The sequence below is a fragment of the Athene noctua genome, chromosome Z (genome assembly GCF_965140245.1).
Source record: "Athene noctua chromosome Z, bAthNoc1.hap1.1, whole genome shotgun sequence".
In the NCBI taxonomy this organism is placed as follows: domain Eukaryota; kingdom Metazoa; phylum Chordata; class Aves; order Strigiformes; family Strigidae; genus Athene; species Athene noctua.
In genome coordinates, this window is record NC_134077.1 from 16,008,412 (window position 1) to 16,020,814 (window position 12,403).

The following is a 12,403-nucleotide window of genomic DNA, read 5'->3' on the forward strand; positions in this document are numbered from 1 at the left end:
ACGATCACCACAAGCAAGGCCAACAACAAGGAGCATCACGGCTCTTGGCAGGTGTGACTGTAGTAATTCAATCCTAGAGCAGATCAGACCAGATGTATGCCTATAGGTGTGTGGCTAGCCCTACTGCTAATTCAGATTACACAAGATTATAGCAGTGACATTTTTTTAATTAGAGAAGAATTAAAATAAATGAGAATTCAGGACTGAAGCACCTCACTGGGACAGGCTGGAAATATATTCAGAATGTGGAGTATGGAAATGGTGAACATCAGGAGATTTTGAGGTCTCCAACACCTAACACTGTTAATGTCTGAAGGATTCTGGCTGGACACAAAGGGACGAAGCCATTAAAAAAAATCCTGAAACAAAAGGACATGAAGGCAATCCAGCAATTTCTAGGAAAAGTAACTGTTTTTCCAAAAATTTCTGAGTACATTAACTAGAAGTTTATGAACCCTTAAGAAAATTAACACTGTATGAAACACTTCCCTCCCATACATACGGGAAATGCTATGGATTTGTCACTAACCACCAACTTCAATAGCAGCTTAGCTGAACAAACAAAGAAAACATTCATTACATTCACTGTAAAAAGTTGCAGGCACTTTGGGACCAAGAGAGAATTCAAAATAATCTGAACAAAATGGTGATACATTTTGAGAAAATGCAATGTAATTTAGTAAAAATTACAAAATCCAATATTTAAGAATACTACATAACCACTAGACAGTGATTTGGCTGGGCAGCAGATTTACACAGGAGGTTGTGGAGTTTGAGAGGGATTAGGATCTGGACACAAATCTGTAGTGTCAAACTTCAGAGGAAAAAAAAAAAAAAGACTGTAATGAGAATGCAAACATTTTTCCTGTTTACTCATTAGTGCTAAAAAAGCAGCTTCATCTGAAAGACTGAATACAATGTGGGCAGTACACTTCAAGAAATGTGGACAATCAGAACAAGGCAGAGAAAAGCAAATAATGACGATATGTTAGAAAACATAAACCATAAAGGAAAAAGGAAAGAATATGAGGAGACAAGAGAAGAAAATTAAAATACAATAAAAAGCTGCTGCAAAGGGGTATGTCATAAACTGACTTTCATAGCTGCTGCGAACAGGATAGGAAACGGTGGGTTTAAACTGTAAGAATGTTTTTCTTAGAGATTATGAAAAACTTTCTAGTGCTAAGAATGAAGCATTGGAACAGATTGTTTAGGGGGATTGTGCAGCATCTACCATAGGAGTGTTTAAAGAGATGATCCAATAAACATGCCAGACCTGGTTCAGTTATAGCTGCAACTTGAGTCAAGGACAGACTACAACTTCTTAAAGACCCATCTAGTCCAGCTAATCTACTGCAGGTATTCATCTGTAGCATCTACTATTTCATGATACGAGGAAAAAGGACAGAGCCCGCAGGCTCATCTTTGAAAGAGTAAGAAAAATCATAGCCCTGACATACAACAGCCTCCCATGATAGCTAAGGTTAAAAAAAAATAAATAAAAAGACTTACTGCCTATGCTTTCTGAATCAGCCTTCTTTTGAGTAATCTCTCAGGGTACAAGATGAACATACTGCCTGATCATCAGCCATCAAAAAAAAAAAACCATCGACTACTGCCAAGGCACACAAGCAACACATAGGTTATGGAGATTCCAACAAGCTGATCTGAGTATAAGACAGCGCTGCCAAGTGGGAGACTGTCAGCATGCTCCAACACATTTGCATGTAAGATAGGAAGCTTTGATAATCAAAGCAAATTTCAACAAGGATGATATGCTACAGAGAAATATCTTGTGTTTCAGAGGTATCCAGACTGCAGTGAAGCAATTAGATGCTGGAGTCCCAGAGGACAGATGAAGTGCATATTGTATACAAAATTGTTTTAAAATGGGATTAGCCAGAAATCCTAGCAGATTTAAGAAGTGATGTAGTAGGATGTATCTATGCTTCAATGCCAGGCAAGCATAAAGACATCTCTGCTAGCCAGCTATCAAACTCTTTATTTACATGTATGCATGATAACAGTTCAGCAGTTAAGAAGAGCTCAGGGATCAACAAGGGACAGAACCTACCAAAATCTTGGCCCACACATGGTAAAGTCAGAACAAGCCTGCTGATTTTTAATAAGGGTAACTGTAGGGCTTTCAGGAAGTTCCCACTGCTGAGAAGCAGGCTAGAAGGACATTTACCATGAGAAGGAAACAGAAGAGGGATTTTGTAATACTATTGTGACTAACAGACCACATCAAAATTCAAATGATTCGGTGTTAAAGGAGGGTGTGAGCTACAAATGTCTCATGCTGGCCACCCCCAAAGGCATTGGAAGTCTTTATCCATTTTATCAATGGATAAAGATAGAACCAAGAGGATAGCACTTTGGCTCAGCAGTGCCACTCCTTGAAAAACACTCCTCAAGGTCCAGCAGAGATTGAACTGATAGGATAAAGATTCATGGCTTCTCTTCCCATAATAGGTATTTTTCTATAGCCCAAGAGAAAAAAGGCAGGTGTGAGGACATCAAACTAGGCATTTAATTATAAGCAAGAAGCCAATGACTGGAGGCCCTTGGGTATGAATTCATAGTTCTTCTATCAATCACAAAAAACAGAGGCAAAAGGATCATCTTCAGTACATGATAGGTCATAGGAGGTAGACCAGAGAGGAACTTAAAATAATCATGAAGCAGCTGCAAACAGCCAGAGGAAAAGTGCCAGGACTCAAAGACAGCCTTAGCAATTTTCTCACCTGTTACAGAAGACTTAAAAAATAAGATAGGACAAAGGAGTAAGGATAGAACAACACAAAGGACTACAGAATTAAATGAAGACCTCTATACCAACGGCAGCAACATAAAGAAGAAATGGGAAACCAGGACAACTAGTGGACTACAATGATCTGGCAGGAGAAGCCTTGGTCCTATGGATAAGCATGTAGTACTTAACAGCTGGTCTTAACTTAGTCATTAGCACAAAGGACAAAAGACCATAAATTGCTATAACAAAACATCTAGAAGCTTCACAGAACACGGAGAGAAAAATCCAGGTTTGGAGAAAACATCATGGCAGCCATTCTCCATAATAAAGTGCTGGTGATGATTGTGGCACCTCTGTAAACAAGTCTTCATCCACCTTGCTTCAGAAATATGGAAACAAAAGCCCATCTGGACTCTGGCCACATTAACACCAAATAAGGACACATGGAGGACGAAGATTACAACTTGGTGATTACTAAAACCTAGGTGTTTCATGAAATTTAAGAGAAAATTAGGTTAATAAAAAATAATACAATATTCCAGTTTGCAAGTAGAGTTCTATCTTTCATACCAAATATTTAGTCATGTTAATAGTTTCAACGTTAAGATTTTTCCCTAGACAATTCAAAAGGTTGAGTCAGAGTTTGCTGTCCCAAGTATGGTCAAGCAGACTGTTCGTATCTCCTTCCTGACTGGATTAACTCTTACACTGAGCTGTTCAGGATTAAAAAATGCATTAAGACTTGCCTTGTTGGTGAACATGCCTAAAATTCCAGTGTAAGGACTATGGCAGACAAACCAAGCCAAGACTTAAAATGTAAGTACAATTTAAGTAGGTTTTAAATCTTTTTAATACATATCTGCATAGGCAGTGTTTTAAATTCTAGGCTGCTCAAACTGTCATTCAAGACAATTAATCACTGTAAGTAACAATGACGAACTCTTATTTTGTAGGGTTCACTTACAGAACCCATTCTTTCAAGAATTAGGAAACCATCCAGCTGATATGAATAAATAACATAAAAGGAGAAGCTCCCCTCAAGCTCAGAGAACAGCTGTAGCATTCTTCCATCTGCCTTTCCCTGCAGCTCTGCTCCCTAAACCACACTGCCTCAGTGAAAAACTAACAACAGAAATGATAAACTGTTAATAGTCAGCCTAAAACCAAGGTCATACTAATCCTTTAAAAATCTTATTCAAGGTTTTAGAGAAATTTATTTGAAAATACTTTATTTTGTATTTTGAATGAAAAGATGATAAAAAATAGCCTTAAATGAAACAATGCCATTTAATGGACATTGCATAGGGAGGTGTTTAGCAGGTCTTGTTAACAAGCACTGTTCTTCATCTGGTACTTTTTCTCCTCCTCTTACTGTCCACATTCTACATTCCTTCATTCTACATATTACAGATGCAAATGTAAATTAAGCATTGATTTGCTATTCTACATAAGTATGTACTAAAATATTTTTACAAGGGACAAAGACAACACTAAAAGACTACACTGAGTGAAAGCAGTGAAAATATTTTGTTGTGGTAATGTTACAGCAATGCTCACTACACGTTCTGAAGCCAGGCTTACTTTTCCCTAAAGTATAAAAATGATTAACTGAAAAAGATAAATAAGCTTGGAGAAGGAAATCATATGATAAAATAGTGATGCAGAACAGTGCTTAAAAAAAAAATAAAATCTAAGCTCTGCTGACTATCAGGACCACACACTTGAGGTTAGGAAGGTGATTAAGTGCTTTGCTAAATATAGCCTTAAAACATGCCTTCAGAATCTATTCATAATTAAGAAAGCTTGATTGTTTAGGATGTCTATTACTCTCTACTCTTAGTGGAAATGCAGATTTCCTGCTATATTATATATTATTATAATCACAATACTTAGCATATTGTGTATTATTATAATCACAATATAAATGCCTAGAACTAACCTAGGTTGTGTTCTCCTTCCCTAAAGGACATTAGTTTTAAATCTGTCCTTCGCTTTATGACATTAAGAATTGCAATTTTGTGTTAAACAATGAAAACTGTCAATATTTAAGCCACAACTTTATAAAAGATAGTATCAGTCCTCAGACAGTGTGAGGCAGAATATATATAATTTGGGCATACAACAAAGTCACAAGATACAAAGATCTGATAATAAATACACAGCTCTGCTCTATCCTAACACTTATGAATACAATACTGTGAGATACTACATATACTTAACAGGAACACCATTCAAAAAGAATAGACAAGTTTTCTAAAATTCACACAAAGTGTGAACTTTGTTATACTTGTAACAAAGGGGGCAATTTGTGAAATCTTAACTAGAAAAAAATAAAAAGGAGGCTCAGAAACTGTATTATTTTATTTATGTACTTAAAATCATTGAACACTCATGACAAAGCATTTGTAAAGTCGGCAGTAATTGAAAATTTGGCAATATAATTAATTCACTGGAGTTGTATTTATAATTAATTATTTTTCACTTAAAACACAAAGCTAAAAATGGACAGAGCGCGCTGTTTTTGGACAATATAATTAATTCCTTATTACAAAATTCAGATGTGGGATTACAATCCAGTGTAACACAACAATCCCTTTTTACACTGTGTGTCAGGAGCACCACGCCCCAGCAGGGGCTACGGCTTTTAACACAGTGCCCTTACCCTCGCGCCTCCGCCAGCACACTGTGGTTGCTGTCATGTATGTGCCCTGTAACACACCCTGGACGGGTGCACACCAGCACACACCATCTCCCCCACTCCCCACAGCAGGAAAAGGGAGGTGGGACCCCTGGTCAACAGACAAGGCCCTCAGCCAGCAAAATGCCCTGGTTGAGAGAATTTTCTACAACGCTGACCATATATCACCACAGCTCAGATTTGAACAGGCTACGAAACCCGCTTCGAGTGGTTCTTCTCAGAGCAACAGGTCTGTGATCAGAAGCCCTCCCCTTGGGATTGGGATACCACCCAACAAAACTTCCCTCCCCTCCCCTCTTGGTGAGTTGAATACGTTGAATACTTCTTCTGGGTATCCTTGAATAAGCCCTCGCCCCCTTGGGTGAGCGATTACACAGACATCTAGGCTGGAAAAGACCTTGAAGACGATCTTCTGGGTACCCTTTGGATACTACCCTTGGAGTCATCATTCTTATGGGCCATCATTCTTCTGTGTCATTGTGTAATAATAACTTCCCCAAGTGGTACACCAAACCTATAGTTTGTTAAATGTCACTGGAGCATTGTTTTGGTCAGCTCCATCATCTTTTTGGTTTCAGATGTTTGGATTTGGTTACAAATTAAAGTTTGTTCTCATTTATCATCTGTGTGAAGCTGCTTTGGTATGCCTCCATAAAACACGGCAATAAGTTCTACAAACTGGAGTAATTTTTGCTTTCAGATTTTGATTCACTACCAAAAATAAAGAAATAAATGATGCACTTTTATTTCAAATGCTCTAAAATTACCCTTTAAAACAATTTTTTTAAATTTTACGTTTTTTCCACTCTGGCTTGTCTGTTTCATCATCTTCTGGTTCCACTTCTGCAAAAACTGTTTTGGGCTGTGTTCTAGAAAACATTAAAAAGATCAAAGTCATGGTCAGACAACAATTTTTTAATCGGAAACTATATTAGACACGCATTAGACACACATGACATCCCTTTCCATATGTAAAAAAGGAGCATCCTAGACTTGACAATTTTTCATTTTCAATACAAACCTATCAACTAACCTTCTAAGAACTGAAGAAACTTGAAGCTCTCAAGCAAAGAACAAGCATAACAAACACACATCTTTTGCAAGTCTTATTTCCTCATCAGCTTGCAATCATTATCTGTGTATTCCATGAATAAAATTAAGATAGAAGGGAAGAACAAATCAATTTAATACAATGCTAGAAAAATGGGGCCACAAGTCTTCTCATTCCATGATTTTAAAAAAAGAAACCTCCATTTTGTTACACTGTAGTATGACAGCAGCCAGTAAGCAAAAACAGAACAGCTAAGCCAGGTTTCTAGATTAGCCTATGCATAAAAAAACCAGCCTCTCCTCCAGAGACTTTATCCAGTGCTACCATAACATTAAAAACCTCACGATCTTCATATGAGAACAGAGTGTATCCTGCAGTCAAGCTTGATAGTATCTATTCCTCCACTGTTTACTTGTATTTTAAATAACACTTAAACTTTATAAAAATAATTATTGATTACTTTTTAAACGAACACAGTATCAAGTAGCATTTCAATAAACTGTTTGTACATTCAGTTCCCCTGTTTTACACTTTAATCACTGCATGGTCCCCTTTTCCAACCTAATTCTCAGCACAATCACTGTGGAGCTTGAAACTACCAGGTTTCTGACGCTGGCTGTGCTCAACTTCTGATTACAACAGACAAAACAAAGTATAAAATGCAGCCAAGGCAGTAATCATCTCAATAACATATTAACTAACATTTTTACAGAAGTCTGATGTGAAGCACTATTATTATAACAACTGTTACTTGGCAAACTCTACAAAATGTGTAAACCTTAACAAAATTGTGTCTGCCTTACCTAACACAATAGGCATAATTCAGTGTTGACACTGACTTTGAAAAGTAGTAGCAAGCCATCAGCTTTTAAAGAGCAGGATTGTTCACTTGTTAAATATGTGGCACAAAATAGCTTTTAAGTCACCAAAACTAGTCAAAGACAACTTCCCTTAGCTATAGGATCTTTCTAGCACCCGCCTGCTCCTCCACCCTCCAAATTTGCCATGGAGATAAGGAGTATATGAAGATGTTCCAGAGATGGTCCTACTGCAGGACTCTACTGGCACATGGTCTTGAATGCAGGCTGTGCGTCTCATTACATCTAAGCAGATCTAGTACCCAGATGAGGACCTACACTACTGGAAATTAGATGAGTCATTCTGTTCTCCGTGGAACAAGGAGCTAAGATTAAAAAAAAATTTCCGCTTTAAAAATTTAATTTGAAAATAGTTACATAAACTCTACTCACCCAATCACTAAAGGAGGATTGGAAAAAAAAAATTAAAAAAAAAAATCACCATTCAATCCAAAATGGACACCAGGACTGAAGGCTTTATTGGTCAAAATACTGGATTTTGTTAGCTGTTGAAGAAGTGGAATTTTTGGAACCTTCTCTTTTTTCAAAACATACTGATGGAAGTTTATTTAGCCCATTTTAACAGCATACCTTCCTTTTATCACAATAGATGGAAGACATCTAGGTGCCACATAGGATCACATTAGGTTAGTACTGAGATGCTTGTTAATAAAGTGCAATGAAATCTAGTGTAAACCTGGCATTTGTGACCACAAAACCTGCAACTGTCATAATTGTGGTTAGAAACATCCAACCAAGAAGAATTTGTGAAACAAGCAGCAGAACCTGTTTTCCAGGATAGGAATGGCACAAAGTTACAGACAGCTAATGGAAGTACGCTACTGAGTCCAGTAAAGCTGGGGGTGGGGGGAGACAATAAAAGAAACTATCATAATCTAGCAGTAACCAGCTAAAGCAAAAACATACAGAGGAAATCAAGTCTGCTTGCTATCTTGGTTTTTAAAATTACCATGAAATGGCTGTAGCCTCAGCTCAGCTGAAATGTAAACTGTTCCACCTCCGCAAGCTACACAGCAGTAACTGGGGCACCTCGGGTGATTCATATGCCTGACCATTTTAAAGACATAAGCATAGAAAACACTGTTCCTGTTATAGCATTATCAACAGTGATCATTTAATTTAAACACAAATTGTTTTGCTTAACTGCATTAGAGAATGCTAGTGTAGTAGGAGTTTGCTGCGTGATTAATATTTATTAAAAAAAATCAAAACAGGTTTGCTACTTCAAAATATTTTTCTTTCTGAGGGCTAAATAATACATGTGGAAAACTGTATTATCCTTCTCCACAAACTTTCTCGATTTTATTTATCCTTGACTTTTGGGGTTGATTTCAGTTTGCTAGGGATCTGCTTGGCAGGTCCCATGGGAGACTGTCATGGACGGCAAAGGGACCCAGGAGAGCTGGTTGATCTTTGAAGACAATCTCCTCAAAACACATTCCATCCCATGAGCAGAAAGTGAAGCCTAACAGAATCCTACTATGGATGCACAGGGATCTCCTGACAGAGATAAACCCCAAAAAGGAAGAACACAGACAGGAAGCAGGGAGAGCCTTAGCCAAAAGGAACAGAAGTATTACGTGAACATGTAGAAACGGAGTCAGGAAAGCCAAAGCTCAGCTGGAGTTGAAACTGGAAAGAAATGTGAAAAGCAACAAAAACAGTAAGGGCTTCTACAGCTACACTGACAACCAAAGGAATGCGAAGGAAAATGTGCTCAATGGGGCAGGTAACCCACTAACGTAGGGTACAGAAAAGGTCAAGGTATTTGATACTTTTATTTCCTGTTTTCCCTGAGAAGGTCTGTCCTCAGGTCTCTAAGGACCCCTACACTACCAGCAGAGTCTTTGGGAGGGAGGAAGACATTACCAACAGAAGAGGAAGACAGAGACAGGGAGATATGTAGCTCATTGGACATACACAAATCCATGAGATCAGATGAGATGGACCCAAAGGTACTGAGGGTGCTGGCCAGTGCCATTGCAAGGCCACTCAAATCTTTCAGAGGTCATGGTGCCTGGAAGAGGTTCTTGATGACTAGAAAAGGCAAACATCATCATCCATATGAAGGGTAAATGGAGGACTGGGGGAACTACAGGGTTGTATACCTAACCTCAGTCCCTGGGAAAGCTATGGATCAAATCCCTATAGAAGGCATTTCTAGGCACATGGCAGACAAGAAGGTGACAGGGAACAGCCAGCATGGATTTAACAAGGGCATACCATTCCTGCCAACCAGACTGCTGGAACAGGCTGCCCAGAAGTGTTGTGGAATCTCCATCCTTGAGGATATTCAAATGTGACTAGGCAAGTTCCTGAACAACATGAATCTAATTATTGGACCTGAGCAACCTGATCTAAGTGAACATGCTTTAAGCAGGAGGTTGGACTAGACAACCTCCAAAGGTCCCTTCCTACCTAAATTATTCTATGATCCTCTGCTTCCTCATGACTGACTGTGAGCTGAAACTACTATCTCATACTCTCACAAATGCATTCTTACTGTGGGTTACACTAACAGGCTGCAAACAAAAACCAGAAAACAAACTAACATGATTTATTCACACTGCATGCTTCTCTATTTCAGTGGTTTTCAACATATTTAGATATGCAGACCCCCTAAAAAATTTCCGGAGGCCATGCAGACTGCTTTAGAGCCACCATAATCCCTCTGGTTATGGGTTGTTTTTCTTAATTACCTTTCAGGGATCCAATAAAAGAAGCTCATGGATATGTGAGGTTCACAGACTAGCAGCTAAAAAAATACCGCTACAGCTAAACCAGCTGGAGATAACAATTGCATATCACAGCATCTGACTCATGTTGCAATAACTTTTGAAATTTGTGTTTATATTGCACTGAAACAAAATAAAAAAGACTTTCAAGCATGCCTGGAAACCAGAGTAATGTAATAAAGGCTATTTCCAGACTGAAAAGTAAAGGTTTTCACCATCAGGCTCCTTTGTATTCCTTACCACACCAACCAGTCTGACTCTTCTCTGAATCTCAGGGGCTTCCCTCTCCAAATTGCCTATTTCCAAAAAGAAGATTTAGCTTAAAAATAGCAACATGTGACAATAAAACCACTGTTACAAAAGATTCTGCTCAGTCCTTCTTCTTCAACTGAAGACATCTGAGCCACTTCACACACTGGTACCACCACTGAAAAAAAGTTCTGTGATACAGCACAGCTGCAGGCTTCAAGTCACTGTGTTTTGCCTGTGATAAGCAGCAAAACAGGGGCAACATCACTGAACTGAAAGGTGCTTTTTAAGAACTCTGGTTTATCTCGGTAGGGAGGAAAATTTCACCCTCATCTTTTCTTCTGGGAGAGAAGAGAGTTACATGTGGGCCTGATTAGGTCCTCAACTACAAAGCTTAGTAATTCCTGCTGATTCTTCAGAGGGACATGAAGTCATTATAGTATCTCTGTACAGCTGTGTTAAAACAAACAGCTCACAAAGAATGTAATTTTCAAACATTTACAACTGATGCCTCAAGTTCCTTTCCTGTAGTTCTTTACTTGAAATCTTCAATCTGTCCTGCTTTTGCCTTCACTCCACTGGAATGGCTGTTGACAAGGTCTCCAACAAGCTTTTTCCTGAAAAATCTCAAGATCTTTTCTTTCCTTGTTCGTTAAGATTTTTCTACTGTATTGATCACATTTTTTGATACTTTATTCACACTGAGCTTCTGTGACATGTCATCCCCTGAATTCAGCATGTACATCTTATCATCCCCAGTATCCTTTTTAGCAACATCTGTTTTTTTCACTGATCTTTTCACCTCTTATGTACTTTCTCCTCCTTTTCTGGCTCAAATTTTAGGAGAAACAGAAAGGTCAGGCTAATGATAACAAGCTTGAAAAAATTTTCAACTGATAAATAATGCAAATGACTATTTGGCTTCAAGACTAAATTAGTCACCTTTAACTCCAACAAGAAGGAAATATTTTTACATATAATGTATAAACTAACAGCAAAAGTCATGTTGCAGGTATTCTAACAAAAATGATTGAAGTGAAACTACAATTAAAAAAGTATGAAGTCAGTTATCTGATTTAGAATGACCATATCAGTATGGATCAGAATCCAGTCATCACAGAGTTATGAAAACTCTACTCAATGAGAAAAAGAGCATTTCCTAGTCTTCTCACTCTAAAATTATTTTAAAAACATCACTGAAGAAAATTAAGTAACTGTAGTTTTCTTAGACTTTTTCTTAAGAAGGAGAATGAAAATCTGTAAGTGAATAATCACCCTGTTAGACAACAAAATCCTTGTCAAACAAGATATATATTAAGTGTATAGTTTTATACCATATTAAGTGAAAACTCAGCACAAGAAATGTGGAAGAACTGACAGCAGAGAAATAAAGTAGTAAAAAGAATAAACACTATTTAAAAAAATTAAACATACTGGATGTATGTTTTCTAGGTGTCAAGACAGTATGTAATTTTAAGTATGTATCAGAATATCACCTTTTGTAACTCTATAGTATATCTTATGCTATAGCTAAAGAACCAGTTTCCCTAGGTATGTATACGGCTCATTATTATGAGCTCCTGATTTTACCAGGGCCACCAGAGACACTCTTACAATCCAATATTATGTGTACTTTGCATATTTTATTAAATATGCATCCATAAGTACATCTGTAAGATGCTTCATGTACAGGGTAAACATGCATGTCCTGTAAAGTCAGATATAGGATATAATTAACCCAGCTTTCTACATTATCTGTCTGCAGGCAAGCAGCTAACAAAACCTATGACTGCCACTGGTCCGCAGCTGTTAATACAGACCTTCATTTCTGAAAATAAAGAACATAACACAATTATAAAGTTTTTGCATCCCAATGTCTTAAATAATAACAACAACAATAATAATAATACTCTTTGCATAGAGTACGTCTGAAAGACAAGCTTTTAAAGCAAGGATAACGGCAGTTTCAGTGGCATGAGTACTACCAGCTGACAAAACCATCAAGGCAGCATGCTGCTGGCTGCAGTCCAACTCCCC

The 12,403-nt window shown here is 37.8% G+C and overlaps 1 protein-coding gene across 1 annotated transcript in view; it reads right to left on the minus strand.

The window, feature by feature from the left end:
* Positions 1-4,984: 4,984 nt before the first annotated feature.
* Positions 4,985-12,403, minus strand: part of WDR70 (WD repeat domain 70) — a 141,296-nt gene continuing 133,877 nt past the window's right edge. Inside the window, exon 18 of the mRNA XM_074932299.1 lies at positions 4,985-6,322. Coding sequence (XP_074788400.1) covers positions 6,238-6,322 — 85 coding nt within the window. The 3' untranslated portion in view covers positions 4,985-6,237. The remainder of the gene's footprint in view (positions 6,323-12,403) is intronic.